This window comes from Gymnodraco acuticeps, unplaced genomic scaffold, assembly GCF_902827175.1.
Source record: "Gymnodraco acuticeps unplaced genomic scaffold, fGymAcu1.1, whole genome shotgun sequence".
Classification (NCBI taxonomy): Eukaryota; Metazoa; Chordata; class Actinopteri; order Perciformes; family Bathydraconidae; genus Gymnodraco; species Gymnodraco acuticeps.
In genome coordinates this window covers 1,270,825-1,288,437 of record NW_022989819.1, presented here as the reverse complement: position 1 = coordinate 1,288,437, position 17,613 = coordinate 1,270,825, and the positions used below count along the sequence as shown (strand labels likewise).

Genomic DNA, 17,613 nt, shown 5'->3' with positions numbered 1-17,613 from the left:
TTTATGTCTTCATACAGAACATACTGTATCATCCTCAACAACAAGTGTCCCCCGGATATCTGGAACAATTTGTTGTCATAAAAATACCCCTGACAAGAAAGGAGGCCATTTACAAGCAGATCCCCTAGCTGAAAATATAACACTCGCTGTAATGCATCACCTGTTTCGAGGGAGGTGCACTACTGCCGGCCATTAGGACCATGAGGGTTTAACCACAGCCCTTCAATGAGTTGTTGTCATGAAATACTGGACTGTTATCGTGTGGATTGTATGAGCAGGTTGTGCACTCAGTGATGGAGTAGTACCGACACTTCACTGAACCTCTGAGCTGACCAGCTGTTGGAGCATTGGACGTCAGGCTGTTCAAGTGCAGTATTAATATAGATTGTTCTGCTGTCACTGGGGGAAAATCTATAACCATGACCTGGGACACTTTGATCTTGGGCAAACATATCGCCAAGGCCAAATTTGTTTGCTCAATGTATAGAGGGCAAACTATAAAGAAAAGTAACCCCAATGGGTTTAGTGTACTTGTGCTTTTGAGAAGCTTCAGTGGTGGCAGGTAGAGAGTGGAGGACAGAGGAGAGTTTTTGGATGTAACACAGTTGGATTTAACTTTTACTTAAAGGTGGGGTAGGTAAGTTTGAGAAACCGGCTCGAGATACACTTTTTGTTATATTCCATTGAATGCTCTTAACATCCTGATAGCAATGAATATCTGAAGTGCTTTGACAAAAAAATCCATACAAAAATGTAATCTGTGGAAGCAGTAGTGCTGTAAAAAGCACGACCAACCATTTTAGCCGGCCCGGCTAAAGTAGCTGGATGGCCTACCTGCCTGTCAGCCTTCCATCTGTGCACAAACTTATCTCGTGCCCTCATTGGTCATGTGCGCGTTCGTGTGTGTTGGAGGAGGGGCTCTGTGAGGAAGTGGCAGATTTTCTCCGGTAAGGTATTTTCTATTTCTAGCGCACTCGAGCTGGTTTCTCCAAAATTATCTACCCCACCTTTAAGGTACTATTGGCCTAAAGATGCATGCATTCATTTCCCTGACCAATGTTTATAGCAAATTGTGTTATATGTAGACTAACAAGATAAATTAAAACAGGTAGCAGGAGAGGTGCTTCTATAAACCCCAGATCTAAAAACAGAAAGATTAAATATGAAGTATGAAATGCAAGTTGTTCAGATGTTCATGTCTTTCTGATAATCAGAATAGATTGACTTTCAGTGGAACTTTACAGAGAAATTAACCCACTGTATTAAGTTATCAATTTTATAACTTTCTATAATTCAGCCGTCAGAATGAAAGCTGGAAAACTGAAACTTCACAAAAAAAACAAGTTTCTGTGTTTTAGATTAAGAGTTTCATCTTTGATAACCATTGTTCAGATTATTTTCTTTTGATATCTATGTAAACATAATTCCCATAATGAATATAAAAATGTATATTGAGTGGAATTATTTCAATAATATTGCTTTAGACGTATCCAAGTGTTCCTTCTTTATAGTTTAGATAAGGCATGGCAAATGTATGTATATGGCACGTCTTAGCAACAAGGCAATTCATAGGCTTCACATAAACATTAAAAGCATGGAGACAGATTGCAAAAGACACACGCACTACAAAAGGAAATGTAAATGCAATTAAAAACAGTCATTAAAAAGCTGAAAGTAAAAAAATAAATAAATAACAAGCTAAAATAGAAAATATGAATAAAAGAATAAACATTGCAGCACAGTGTAAGAAGGAATATTGACTTAATAAAAATAAGTGGTAAACACTAAACAGACAAATCTGAGCAGCAGACCTGTATATCTCAGTGTTTTTTTCAGATGGATGTTGCATCAAACTGAACAAGTAAGAGTGTTTGGTTATCCAAATTAACTAAATGGAGTAAAAACACCCTGACCATGGAGGTTAGATGAGTGTTGAGTGTAAACAAGAGCCTTTTGTCCAGGAGACTTAACTCTCAGTGAACGCTGACATGATGATGGAGGGGGTCCGGATGGGAGCTTGTCAGCGGGCCACAGCGCCGTCCCCCAGAGCAGAGCTACAGCGGATAAGGGTGCCATCACTCTGCCCGTTAACATAGAAAATAAATGAGCGAGAGGTAAGCTGAGGACTGTAAAACAGGGTCAGTGGGGAGTCCCTGTGTCTAGCCCCACATCAAGCGATGGGAGGAGACACACAAGCACGGCTTTTAGACAGAACACATTCACAGAGCAAGCAGTGAATGAAGCGCTGTCAATTTGCCAAAGTAGCTCGGGTGATTAACATTTGAACTGCGGCACATCAAGGGCCCCCTGTGGATGAATGGTCATTCCATCAGCCTCATTAGGGGGAAGAAACCTATTCAAGGATGCCAAGCACAAATTGTCCAGGCCCAACTGTCAAGCATGGGGAGAGAATGACAATAGCAACCCAAAGTAAACAGTCGCGTCGGGTAGATCGCTCAAATCCTCCAGTAAACAACATTCAGAGCCAAGATAAGCAATGAGCTTCTTAAACTGATGGAGGGTGACATAACAATAACCTATGGTAACTCAATAGTAAATCGCTTCAATATGGTCTCCTCCTCAGAGTAAATAAGGCCATGGACAGCTTGATAGGTATTTGGGCAGTCAGTGAGACCTGAACATACAGTGGGGCAAAAAAGTATTTAGTCAGCCACCAATTGTGCAAGTTCTCCCACTTAAAAAGATGAGGCCTGTAATTTTCATCCTAGGTACACTTCAACTATGAGAGACAGAATGGGGGGAAAGAATCCAGGAAATCACATTGTAGGATTTTTAATGAATTAATTGGTAAATTCCTCGGTAAAATAAGTATTTGGTCACCTACAAACAAACAAGATGTCTGGCTCTCACAGACCTGTAACTTCTTCTTTAAGAGCCTCCTCTGTCCTCCACTTGTTAACTGTATTAATGGCACCTGTTTGAACTCGTTATCAGTATAAAAGACACCTGTCCACAACCTCAAACAGTCACACTCCAAACTCCACTATGGCCAAGACCAAAGAGCTGTCAAAGGACACCAGAAACAAAATTGTAGACCTGCACCAGGCTGGGAAGACTGAATCTGCAATAGGTAAGCAGCTTGGTGTGAAGAAATCAACTGTGGGAGCAATTATTAGAAAATGGAAGACATACAAGACCACTGATAATCTCCCTCGATCTGGGGCTCCACGCAAGATCTCACCCGTGGGGTCAAAATGATCACAAATCCCAGAACCACAGGGGGACCTAGTCAATGACCTGCAGAGAGCTGGGACCAAAGTAACAAAGGCTACCATCAGTAACACACTACGCCGCCAGAGACTCAAATCCTGTAGTGCCAGACGTGTCCCCCTGCTTAAGCCAGTACATGTCCAGGCCCGTCTGAAGTTTGCTAGAGAGCATTTAGATGATCCACATGTATCGTGAGATTTTGAGTGACAACCTCCTTCCATCAGCAAGGGCATTGAAGATGAAACGTGGCTGGGTCTTTCAGCATGACAATGATCCCAAACACACCGCCCGGGCAACGAAGGAGTGGCTTCGTAAGAAGCATTTCAAGGTCCTGGAGTGGCCTAGCCAGTCTCCAGATCTCAACCCCATAGAAAATCTTTGGAAAGAGTTGAAAGTCCGTGTTGCCCAGCGACAGCCCCAAAACATCACTGCTCTAGAGGAGATCTGCATGGAGGAATGGGCCAAAAATACCAGTAACAGTGTGTGAGAACCTTGTGAAGACTTACAGAAAACGTTTGACCTCTGTCATTGCCAACAAAGGGTATATAACAAAGTATTGAGATGAACTTTTTTTATTGACCAAATACTTATTTTCCACCATAATTTGCAAATAAATTCTTTCAAAATCAGACAATGTGATTTTCTGGATTTTCTTTTCTTATTTTGTCTCTCATAGTTGAGGTATACATAGGATGGAAATTACAGGCCTCTCTCATCTTTTTAAGTGGGAGAACTTGCACAATTGGTGGCTGACTACATACTTTTTTGCCCCACTGTATATATGTGTTTATACAATTAACTATTCTTTCAAATCCGGCTTATTTACGATTGTAAGCATTGTTTTGTTTTAAAGTGTTCGTCGATGTGCACTGTCCCGGTTCAAATAAACGATTAAAATGAATAAAAATAACTGAAAAACATGCAATTTACTCAGTGTTTTTGTCTCACATGTGTAGTTTCTTGCATGGAAAGAAACTGCTGGTGTTACACTTAATGGAATAATTGACTTCCAAATGGATTTACTTTACAATATGGCTCCAGCTAATGATACAAAAAGCAGCAAGTCCACCAAATGTGTCGGCGGCCACCCTTGAAGAGACACAGCAGTGGCTCTCCAGCAATTTGTCATTTATCTTTCACTTTCCTGCCATCTGAAAGCCCCTCATCAACTATTTATGGGCTTGACACACAAACAAACAGAAGCGGAGACAACTACATGAGAAGTTTCACTATACTGTTCACATATACATGTATGTATACACACATTTGAATAAAGAGTTACAAACATCTACAAAAAAAAGACTAGGAATTAGATTTATGACGTTTAAATGGATTCCTTGCGTCCCTCACTTGCGTTGTTTCCCTGCGACTAGTCCCTCCCACCAGGGAAGCATGGAGAGACGCAAGGAAACCATGAGAAGCAGGGAAATGGGACGTTGTTTCCTCCGGAGCGTCACGTGAAGCGTGAAACGCCGCACAACTGATCGTCTGACAGCAGCCAGATCAGTGCATGCGCTGCATCGTCCAATCAGTGAGCGATACACAGTAAGGGAGCCGGGCGAGTGTCTGAGTATTTCACCGGAGGATGGTCTGGTAGTTCCTCGATTATCGCTCCTCCGTTATCACTCCTCGCTCCTCGATCCTCGGGCAAAAATAAGGCCACTGGGACGGTACTCAAGATGGCGCAGACAAATCAACTTCTGGTGATACCGAGCCCGAGGAGCGACGAAATTAAAAATAACCGAAGTGAGACGCACCCATTGTGTCTTAATATTTCACTGTCGTATTTTGGATTTAGCTAAATGGCTAAGAGAGTGCATTTAGTATGGCTCTGCCTGTATCCATCTATTGCTGTTTGCTAAAACTATTACTTGTAAATCTCAGGAGTGAACAATGTAGGGCATAACTAGAACTTTTTATCCATGAAAAGATAATGCACTAACATAAATGAATGCATAGGGGTTTTCAGTTTTACAAGATAATAGCACTACAACACTGTGTTCCTCTTCCTTTTAGCATTACATTGCTGCTATTAGAGATGTAGAACTGCCTCTCTTCCAAGTCAGTGGGAACATTCATTTTGACTCAGAAAATGTTCACGGTTAGTGATTGCTTTCCCATATTTGTTTTTTTCTTCTCTTCTCTCTCCAGTTCAAAAATCAGCAGGATCTGTTTGTGACGTGTTTACCCAAGCTCTGAATGGAATTCATTAGCCATAATTAAGCGTTTACTTGATCAGGAGGGTAAAAAAAAAAGGATTATGTGAAGTCAGATTAAAGGGAGCCGAGTAAAACCAACGAAGAGATTATCAAGCGCTGCCAGGCAAGCAGGCAGCCTTTGGAGTTGGGCCCTCTCTGATCGCCATCTCGTTAGTGCTTTATGCGTCAAGCGCGAGCTAATGCATAAAACAAGCTTGGATTTATCCAGATTCTTCTGCAGGAACTCTTTAGATATTCTATTGACCGAATGGTTCAGTTGATGTCAGAGATGAGGTTAGAAAGACTGAAGAAATTGTATAATTGTTTCGTATCAAGGGATTTGCATTCTTTTTTTGTATTTATTAATTGTTATTTTGGCCATATGGGGTTGGTAATCAAGCTGTAAAAATGACCTTAACAGTAAATAAGGCAAACAAATAATTATTTTACACATCCAAGGCAACATTACTTATTTGGAGAGGTGTCCACCTGGTGAATTAAGGTCCCATTCTCTCTCCTCCAGAATCCTGAGGGAAATATCTGTCTCTTTAGCTGCTAAATGTGTTCCTTTTCACCAGCCTCTATCTTTTCGTCCGTTTCTCTTTTTGGTGCAGAGTGAGACACTAAATAATAGAACTATGGGGAGGAACTGCAGCTTTGGGTGATCATTTGTTGTGGATTTGTCATGTCACTGCATGAACAACAGCTTAGATATACCACATAATATGTAATTCCATCTATAGCTATTATACACAAAAGTATTAAGTGCAGCTCTTAAGTTTAGAAATCAGTGTTGGATATGAACACTTAAAAGAGAAACATTTGAACATCCTTGTGAAATTACTTTTGAATATTCATCCGTTAATGCTTATTTTGCTTGATAAATACAATAAACCCATCAGTGGGTTTTCAACCGTCAAAATCCAAGTTTTTTTACCTGCAGATTTGCGTTACCTTTTGTTTCAGTCAAAGTCAAATGCACTTACTGTGTTCCAAAAGGCATGAGAAAATCCTTTGAAACATGCATAGCTTCAAACCGCAGTATAACAGACACGAGGAGCTTCGGGCGGTTGTAAATACTTAGGGTTTAGAGCAGGGGGGTCAAACTCAAATACACAGTGGGCCAAAATTAAAAAATGGTTACTAGTCGAGGGCCGGACTGGTTCAATGTTTATTGCAGAACTTATTGAGATGAACTTATTGCACATATTAAACCTGGAACTAACAAAGCTTAAATGATTGCCTATAAAACAACATTAAACATTAAATAATCAGTAGCATTCATTTCTTATGGCTCTATCTGCAGCTTATGATTACATTTTTCCACAGGCCAACAACAGCTTCAAAAAAACGATTTCCCTCAAAGAAAAAACCAAACATGCCCTGTTGTTGCAAGAAAGAAAGTGCAAGAGGAACCATCCATTTAAACTCAGTGTGCTGCTCTGTGATGCACACTAAGCCAGATACTTGGCATCTCATCTTGAGTGCAAGTTCATCAATGTTTGGGGTCAGGTTCTGAGCTGAGGAGATCCTCAGGATTGAGTGAACGTGCAATATACTGAGTTTGACATGTGTGGTTTAGAGACTTCACAGGCTGTAATGCTGATAGGGCAAAAAATTACACTGGCCTTTGTAGATGACAGCCACTCCTCACACTCCTCACAGTGGATAACAGGAACATCGTAAAATCATACATTACACCAGAATAGACTTACACCATCTCTGTACCAACGTTACTCTGTAAAAGATTAAATTCCCCTCTCTTGTAGCTGCAGAAAAACACCCTTGTGAATACCAATATTGCTCCAGTAAGTGGGAAACAAGTGTTTATATGTGTGCGATTTGAGGGTAGTAACACTAAAGTATAATGTCTCTAAATGTTTCTTTTGGTTGCTTGCCTAATGAATAAGAAGAAATTGTCAGCAGAAGAGTTAATCCTTTCACGTCGCCTCTGCACATCTCATCCCTCCAATTATTTTCTCACGACTGATCTTGGTCAGAGGATTTCATATATACGAGATCAGTAATAGGAAAGGACACTGACATGCCTCCCCACACATGAGTCGATGTGCAGTGATTAATGTTAAAGTGTGACCTAGGCCTACTATTACTGACCTGTAGATTTGAGGGCTGCAAAGTAGAGCCTGTCAGATTGCTGCTGGAACACTGAAGAAGCTGTAATGAGGCCTGTGAGGGATGCCAAGTGGTTGGAAACGGAAGCATACCTGCAGCTGGCTGAGGCACGGCAGCCTGGCAAGCAGATTTAAGAATGAATGCCTCTTTAAAAGCAACAAAAATGTGATTTAAAGTTAATCTAAATTGGATTTTGTATGCCAGCATTTATTTTTAACACATATATATATTTCTAATAGATTATAAAAATTGTTTTATTTTGCAATCAAAGTACTCTAATGTCTGATAACTTTAAAATGAATCTCCCCGTGGTCTCTCTTTCAGACCGAGAATCACGAGCCAGTGTATGCTTTGTAACTTGTAGATATTAGATTATGGCTTTTTCAAATAGCACTCACAATTAGCACAAATAGACTAAATTCAAAATTATTTTTTTACAATCTTTAGTATATTGGTTTTGCTTTCTTAAAAGAGGTAATCATGAATCTGCAGGGCTCTCACACAGACAGCAGACTTCTGAACAAAAACATCTGAAAGTGTGAGCACTACAAACTTCTTTGATTATGTTGATTCAACTCAGTCAATTTGAGGGTTGTTTTTGTCTAATATACTTCTAATATTTAGTCTACACCTTTTGATACAAATAGCATGAAGTGACCCAAAATCAAACAAAAGTCTACCATTTGTTTAATGGCAGGAACAATTACTTTTGAATGACCACGTGACATAAGATCAGGCATAATATTTATTATAGGGGATAGTTAAATGATTTTAAACGTCCTGGAAAAAACCCTGATATATTGATGAGAGAAAACGTGTGTGGTTGAGTGGCAGTATATGACTTCAATAAAGCTTGATGTGCTTCATGGAGTGGTAGCAGGGCTGTGTGATTCAACATAAACATTATCTCACTTATTTCCTTTCCCAAATGTATCAGAATACCTTTATTAGTCGCACAGAGGGGAAATGTGCATCGTTACAGCAGGAAAGAGCCACAGACAGCTTAATGTTACATAATTTAAAAAAAGTACTAAGTTATGATATAATAAAAAAATATAATAAAAAAATAAAAGTAAAGAAAAAATACTTTTCAAAATACAAATCCTGTACCAGTTCTTATGATTTAGCAGCCAGGTATATATATTACACAGTTATTAATGGCATATGTATATAATAATGTAATATTGCACATATAGCACATAGTTTGATGGTATTTAACAGCAGCAAGTTACACAATTTACAAAATACAAAATGCAAAAATCACACCTTGTAATGGTTCTAAGGATTTAGTAGCCAGTTATAAACTACAGTTATTAACGGCATATATATATATATTTGTTACGTCCCCCTCTAAGGGTAGAGGGAAACAACACACACCAGTTGGAATTGGTATAATTATATATATTATATCGTTTATTTTATATAGCAGAGTAAACAAAGTGGCAGGCATGCAGCCTGGAACAAACAAAAAGGGCCAAAAGGGCACAGGTTAATAAATAACCAACAAAAGGAGGACTCTAAAAAGGAATTTAGTTGCATACAATGGAATAAACACTATTACACTAAATAAGAAATGAAACAAAACCTCACTTTAAAAGTGGTACAACTAACAAAAAGAGTGTGCAAAAACACAGCTAAACTAAAGGCAACAGTCACAAAATCCTAAACTACTCTAAACACTAACTAAACTACTCTAGACACTACTAATATCACAAGAATCAAACACAATCTATAGGACATCATTCTCTAAGGACCAAGTAGCGAGAGGCGTCTGTCCACATGTCAGAGCCTCCAGAGTGATAATTGTCCCCAGGCTTTGTAGTCATCTCCAGCAGGTGTGCGCCGGCTGTGCGCTGCGATTGGAGTTCGTCGGCCCGGCGTGCTCCAATCACAATCTTCAGGAGGTGGACCAGGAGATGGCAGCCAATCACATCAGGGCAACCGCACAGCTAATTTACATACAACACAGGTTAACACAGTTAAGACGACAAGGAAGGCGACAGTCGTAACAATAGTTGCACATAGTTGATTGGTATGTAGCAGCAGGATTTAAATACTGGGTCATTCAGCACAAAGGCAGCTCAAAAAAGCTTTTGTCTGCACATCCAGTGTTTCCTTTTTGGTTAACCATTTGTATCCGATTATAAAACTGCATTTGTTAAGTACAATGGATAAATACTAGGGGTGCACTGAATGGGAAATTCTTGTCCGAAACCGATACTGAAAATAGGAAACAGTTGGCCGAAAACCGAATGCCGAAAATGATTATTATTATTATAAGTACAAAATTGGTAAAACATGTATACATTCTATTAATCACTATTATGGGTCCATAAAACATTTATTCAGCACTTTTGAATGCATACAGTACATTAATTCCAAGTCAAGTGCATTTTCTTTTCTCTGTAGGATAACTACAACAAAGTGCATTCAGAACAAAGCCAAGGGGCTTTAAAACTGCATAAACATCTAGGCCAGTAGGCCTACAACACAATAGTGTAAATAAAGACTGTAACAGCCAGGCCTTCAACAACAACAAATGCACCTATAAGTGCATGCATACAAATGTGCAAACTGGATAAATCCACATGAATGTAACTATAGTATTTACAAATGAAATTACAATTGAATTTCAAGAATCTGTAAATAAGGCTGTCTGTCCTCATAAGCAATGTAAACAACATTGTATCATTTAGATACCGAAAGTACAATATATTGAACACTGTGCTGCTGTCATTTCCCCCTAATGATAACCTGAGATGGTGAATTATAACTCACAATGAAAATTGTTCAGGAAAGTGGGTATAGAGTAGACATGTAGAAATAGATAAGCTTATGATAAGCCAGCCTTGTCTACTTATTAAGGAAAAGTGGGAGGTTATTTTTAATGAACAGTAGCTTCTCTGCTTTATCAGCCATAAGCAGGGTTGGGTTGTAACGGAATACATGTAACGGCGTTACGTAATCAGAATACACAAATCAAGTAACTGTATTCAGCTCGCGTTACATTTGAAAAACGAGTAATCTGATTACAGTTACTTTCGTAAACCTGAAGTGAATACATTTTGGATTACTTATTGGAATTATTGGTGGAAAGATTTCCTCTCAACATTTAATATTCATAGTAGGTACAGCCGAATCATCACAGCCCACAAAAACTATTACCGCCGCAGATGGACCAAAAAAGCGTTTGAAAAAAAATCGCGGGTCCGCTCGCTCAGTGAAACAATAACAATGAAACATGGAGGAACACAAGTCTGCGTTTAAATCGCGTGTGTGTGTATATATAGGTGTGTGTGGTTAAAACACATCAGCCTGCGGTCGCTCTTTAGCCTTACTAATGATTATTTCTGAAGGTAAACACAGTGAAGGCGGTGCGTGAAAGGCACTGAGCGGCGCGCTCGTCTTCTCAGAGGCTGAGTTAACCCTCCCGCTGCCTCCTGGTGCTGCAGAGATTTCATGAAGTGAAGGAGGTTTTCCTTCTATAAAACAGCTGTGGGCAGCAGATACTGTGAGAGTCACAGACATGAATACATAGATCAAGGCAGACTGGTGCACACACTCTCCTGTTTTGCCAATCCGGTGCTTAAACAAATATAGCTCCACACCCCTGGCCGACATGTCCTTAAAATGAAGTCCGAGTTCGACATTTTAATTCATGTCCTGCCAACACTGGCAGGACAGAAGGTGACACGCTCGTTCTAAGCCGTGTCCCTCACTCCTCACATCACAAGCTGCATCCCCAAAAAGTGTATTAAGTTGTTACATCGTTTCAGATGTGAAGTTTCAGTTGTGCTCTTGATAAGCCATTAAAACAGTAAAAACACGTTCAGTTTCCTTTTGCTTTTTGTGTCTCCTGTACACCAAAACATACCCATCTGTGATGGAAAAAGAAAGTAATCCAAAAGTAATCTAAAAGTAATCTGATTACGTTACTTTTTTAAGACAGGTAACTGTAACTGTATTCGGATTACTTTCAGAGCCATGTAATCAGTAATCAGTAACTGATCACATTTACAAAGTAACCCTCCCAACCCTGGCCATAAGTCTGTTCCTCTTCTCATCAAGCACATGAGAGGCAGCGCTGAACAGTCTCTCGCTGTCAGTGCTTGTGCATGGAGCACTCAAATACTTGCGTGCCACCTTGGCCAGGTCAGGAAAGCGGTCTTGTTTGTTTCTCCAGTATCCAAGAGGGTTCTCGCTTCTGGGGATGGGTACTTCTGAGAGATAATCATCTAACTGTTGAGCGGTTGAGCTTGTCACCAGCCTGGCATTTGAGAGGTTTGAGAGAATAAGATTTTATTTAGAATAGGGACAGTGCATAATGAACATTTAGTCAAATGTATTTACGCATGCCAGATCACTTGGCAGACAAATAAAATCATCTGACATGTCAAAAACAATTACAAGATTAAGAGCATATTACATAGCAGCACATACAGTACTAATAAATATCACATTCAGTAGCACATAGTACAGTAAGTAACCAAGTCAGAACAGAGTAGCCTACCTATTTGGGGTAGTATTCTCTTCCATGATCTCGTTGAACATATCAGACAACGAGGGTGGTTGCCCCCTCTCCTCCTCCTCTGCTCAGACGAGCCCTTTTTTCTGTGGTCTGCGTCACGTCTCCTGTGCTGTGCGCAGCAGCCTCCTCTCGTGGGTTCTCCTTATCCAACACAGCCTGGATCATGTCTCGTGCGCTTTGCTTTTTCCCCGCATCAAAATAATGATCTTTATATCGCGGGTCAAATACAGTCGCGATACAGTACAGGGGATCAGAGTAGATATCAGCAAAACGTGTGTTGACAGACTCCAAGAGTGTACTTTTCATAGTTTTTACTCCACGGTCTGTTTCAACCTCTTTCCTTAGAAGACGCTTTAGAGCCGCATGTAAAGGGATGACGTCTGCCACCGATGCGTCAGATGAGCTAATCTCTCTAGTTAGCTGTTCAAATGGGGCAAGAATGGAGAGAATGTTCTCCATTAAGATCCACTGGTTTGGAGTGAATGATGCGAGGAGATCATGATCTGCGCTGTATGAAGCCAAGGTTCGCTTTTGAGCAAAGAGGCTTTCCAGCATATAATAAGTACTGTTCCACCATGTACTCACATCTTGTTGGAACCGTTTCGTTGTTACTCCAAGCTCATCTTGTATTGGCTCTATGCGAGAATAGGCCAGTTGAGAATGTTTGAAGTGACCAACAATCTTTCTGCTTACCGCCAACAGATCTTTTACGCTGCGTTGAGCCAACACTCCCTCGTTCACAGCTAATTGCAGCGTGTGGGCCATGCAGCGTATTCCACTCAGATTGCCTTCTTCCATAGCTTTAGTCATATTTCTTGCGTTATCACTGATTATTGCGTGCACTTTAGGTCGGTCGATATGCCATGTGTCGAATGCCAAGAAGATGGATTGTGCTGTATGAGACCCCCTAAACTCTTGTGAATGCAGCAGAATCTTTTGCAGTTTAAAATCCTTGTCGATCCATTGTGCAGTTAGACTGAGCATACTGGTGATGCTTACGTCTGAGCTCCATATGTCTGTCGTGAAGCTGATGGCTGTAATATCTGTAGCCAAGAGCTCATGGATGTGATTAGCAACGACATTGTACAGTTCAGGTAAGCACACGTCTGCTAAGTGCCGTCTGCTAGGCAAGGAATAACGTGGCTCAATAAGCCTACGAAATCCAACGTCCTGTACGACAGAAAACGGTTGATTATCCAATGGCGATGCATTCCATTAACTTCCGAGTAATGCCCTTTGCCTTGGGACCATCACTGGGAAACTTTTTTACCTTTTCAAAAAGGTCCGCCACAGAAGGAGTCGGGGTGCTGGGAAGGACTTTTTTTTTCTGTGCGCTAGTGATTTGATCATACTCCGCATATTTGTCCGGGTGTTTTGATTTCAAGTGGTGGAGTAATCCCGCAGTTACACCCCCTCGAGAAATGTCAGCTGAACACGTTTTACAAATCGCAATCCGCGCCTCTTTCGCTGATATTTTGAAATATCTCCAAGTGGCAGACATGTTGGCTGTGAGCCAGCCGCGAGCATGGTCGCGCGCCGTGCTTGTCGCCGCGTTTTGATTACGTCATCACAACAACACGTTAGGTTACCAACGTAACCCTGTTCTCTGACATTCGGTGATATTTTTTTGGCCGAAAGCCGAAAGGGCCTTTTTAACAATTTTGGGCCGATAATTTTCGGTGGCCGATGCATCCCTAATAAATTCATTTACCAGGGTACTGTAATAATTGCTTAAGTATAATTAGTGGTATTGTTTCCGTTGAAGAGTCATGACTATTTACCTAAATTAGACCATCTACGGTTAGAAATGTGCCTTAATTGCCAACATAATGTATATGTTGCTCTCGAGTGTACAAAAGCATCGTATGGACTTAAATAGAGTTTAACATGTTATCATGTACTTTCAGTCAATCAAAGCCAAACCAAACAAGTCAAACGAGTCACTGGACATCTGGAGGAAGATCAAGAAATCCTTTCACATCAGACATCAAAAAGCACTTTTGATCAGAGGGGCCACAAACGACCCAATGTTATCACTGTGCATGAAGTTCCTTAGATCGTGTGATACAGACAATAAAGCAAATAGCTAACATTATGCTCACAGTGCAATAATGTATGGACTAAGGCAGGGGTCTGCAACCTTTTTGACCAAAAGAGAGAGTGCGCTTAAGACCTTCCTTTTTGATAAAGCTTATAGTTAGGGCTGATTAGATTCAGCCCCTAGTTTTGCTGATATAGGCTTAGTTTGTCGGGGGACATCTTACTTCTTCCTTCTCTCTGTCTATACCTGTGTACTCTCATGTTCCGATTAACCCAGCTTCCCCAAATGTCTTTCTTTTTGGTGTCTATATACGCCGGGATCCGGAGTCATGGATGATCCTGCGGTCCTGTGTCCTGGATCGCGAGCCCTGGATCTTGAGTCGTGGCTGTGGTCCTGGATCATAGGTCCTGGATGGATATCCTCGTGGATTCATCTTCCTACATGCATTTCCAAACATTTGGACTACCTATGTTGCAAATGTATTATCTATTCAATTTACACACGGCATCTATTGCACGTCTGTCCGTCCTAGGAGAGGGATCCCTCCTCTGTTGCTCTCCCTGAGGTTTGTCCCATTTTTCCCTTTAAACTGTGGGTTTTCTCCGGAAGTTTTTCCTTGTACGATGTGAGGGTCTAAGGACAGAGGGTGTCGTATTGTCATACTGATATTCTGTACACACTGTGAAGACCACTGAGACAAATGTAACATTTGTGATATTGGGCTATATAACAAATTGATTGATTGATTGATGAAAAGAGCCATTTTGCCCATTTTTCCACCAATCTTTTTTGTCTGGAGCCGCAAAACACGTTTGATAGCTTATAAAGTTGTATGTATTGTTATATCATAGACAAAAACTACAGTTTTTTTGCATTTATTATTTATTACATTATATAAAACTGTTTACCTCTAATAATAAACAAAGAACTCTTACAAGGAGAATACAAAAAAATACACAGGCCTACTTCAAAATAAATCAACACAGCAGGTGGGGAGTCCTCTGCACATTTGAAGAAAATTAATATAATTAAAATGGGCCCACTTTGAAATAAATAAAACCTATAGCTGCACCCTAAAAATAGTTAACTGATTGAATTATGACTGAAGATCGTCAGCTGTCTTCCTCTTCCGTGTTTTTCCTCCCTTACGTAAAGGCTGCAGCACCTTTGACAACTTCTCTCCACATATCAAACATACCGGTAAGCCAGCATCGTTTGCTGTGAAAGCAGATAACTCTAACCGCGCAGAAATAAACCCTCTGTGTTCCTCAGATTCTTTTATTTTCTTTGATTTATCCATAGTTCGCTCATTGAGCCGGGGATCAGGTTATTCGCCTGCAAGAAAAGGCGCTGGTGCAGGATATGCAGGATATGATGCATATTTTAGTTGATCAATTAAAACCGTTTTTTAGTTAGACATTTAAAAAAAAATATATATATATATTTTATTTTCATAACACAATTTCCCGATTTTGGATCAACAAAGTACATCTTATTATCTTATACTAACAGAACTACGCCTATATTGCGTACAGCGCCCATAAACTATGGCGCACCCCCCCCCCCCCCCCAAATCAAGTTGAACCGCCCCAGCCCCAGTGAAGACCAGAGGTTTATGTGAAATAGTTCTTTTTTTTTTTAAATAAAGGTTTTAGTGTGCAATTATAGGTTTTAATTTTGTATTAAGTTAAAATAAATCAAACTCCCAAAAACAACCTGATCTCACCAGAATGCGTGACTCCACCACGACTCCTTAACACCACATTGCGTGGTGGAGTCACGAACTTTGTTACATTTACGTGTCGGCACCACGCAAACAACCCCAATGTAAAGTGAATGAGGCTCTTTTGTCGTGGTGCACACACGCATTTCTACAACGTCCTGCAGTGAGCTTGTATTCTATAAAACGTTTTTAAAATCTACTTTATAGCTTGTAGTAACTCGCGGGAGGCTTCTTTTATTTTATTTGTATTCATAATAATTTTTATTTTTCGTCAGAATGTATTATGGTGCATTAGTTACGAATTGTTGTTCTCAAAAAACAGTGCATTGTGTGTAATACAACTGTGATTTTTATTAAATTAGTTAGTTTTTAAGGAAGGCCAGAGCTTCAGCTGTGTCCAATAGATTGTTCCCTTTTAGTTAACGTTTTTTAAAAGAACATTATATTCCGATTTGATCATGTCCCCTTTATTGTATTACGGAGAGCAATGTGAGCGTCCATTCCCATTGGATAACGGAGGATTTTAGGTTTAAAAAAGGAGGTTTAAGTTGTGTACAATGCTTTTGTAATGTTCCCCTTCGATTCGGAGAAACAAATATTTGTTCAGTTTAGGATGGCCGAAGACACTACACTACCCAGAATCCTCAGCTATTGTTCCGCGTTGCCTCAAGCTCTGTGATTGGTTGACCTCCAACTGCATTCCATATAAAAAAAACGTTTCGTAAAAGATAAAATCATACTTTATTCAGCAGTGCTTGCTTTACTCTTTGAAAGTCATCACATGAATGCATTGTAAGAAATGGGTTGGCTGCATTAAATATTACACATCCGTAGTTCTTTATTTATCTACAGAGATCTGGCCTCAAAATAGACCGGAAACTATTCTTTTACCGTTCTGTTTTAATTTCACAATAAAGTTAGTAGTAATAATTTGTTTTGATATTATTGTTTTTTATTAACTACTAGACCGCTGGGTCATGTTAAGACCATCTTTTCTGTGTTGCTGTGGGGTTTTTCCATCGCTTTTGTGTTACAAATATCAAAACAATAACAGAATATATCCCTCGTAAACTAAACCAGAAACAGCAGTATATTTTATTTTGTTAACACTGTAAACTTGACAGCTTTTTAACCCGAACCACCTACTGGTTAAAGCACGTTATTACACGTTTAGAGTAATATTGAAATCTTGAAAAGGGATGTCCAAAATAGCAATTATATACAGTTTTTAATTAACTATTTGTAGAGAATAACGAGTAATGTATATACTTTATAGGGATCTGCAGATACATATTTAGTATGTAACAATCAACAACAATCATTACATTACATTCCATTGCATTTAGCTGACGCTTTTATCCAAAGCGACTTACAATAAGTGCGTTCGACCAACAAAATACAAGCTTGAAGAAAACAGAATCATATAAGTACATCAGGTTTCATAGAGCCAAAACATTTCAAGTGCTACTCAACTGGCTTTAGATAAGCCAGTCCTCCAATCAAATATCTCTCCTGATTGTTGGCACTTGACAATCACCTTCCCTGAATTTTACTCAGGTGTAAATAAAGTCTGCTTTAAGGGTTGTTTATATTTCACATCATTAATCAGAATCTGTAAAGTAACTAAAATAAATGTAGTGGAGTAAAAATACCAGGTTAACCTTAAAGAAAGCCCTCAGGATTAAGACCCCCATCACCCCAGCCACAAACTGTTCTGTCTGCTGCCATCTGGCACAACAGCCGCATTCTAGGAGAGGAT

General features: G+C 39.8%; 1 protein-coding gene across 1 annotated transcript; it reads right to left on the bottom strand.

The window, feature by feature from the left end:
- Positions 1 to 11,608: 11,608 nt before the first annotated feature.
- On the bottom strand, positions 11,609 to 13,597 carry LOC117557439 (zinc finger BED domain-containing protein 4-like). Its single transcript, XM_034233281.1, has 2 exons — positions 12,073 to 13,597; positions 11,609 to 11,829 (listed from the first exon to the last, which is right to left on the bottom strand). Exon 1 carries the CDS (start codon positions 13,072 to 13,074, stop codon positions 12,115 to 12,117), a length of 960 nt encoding a protein of 319 aa, XP_034089172.1. The 5' UTR covers positions 13,075 to 13,597; the 3' UTR covers positions 11,609 to 11,829; positions 12,073 to 12,114.
- Positions 13,598 to 17,613: the final 4,016 nt, after the last annotated feature.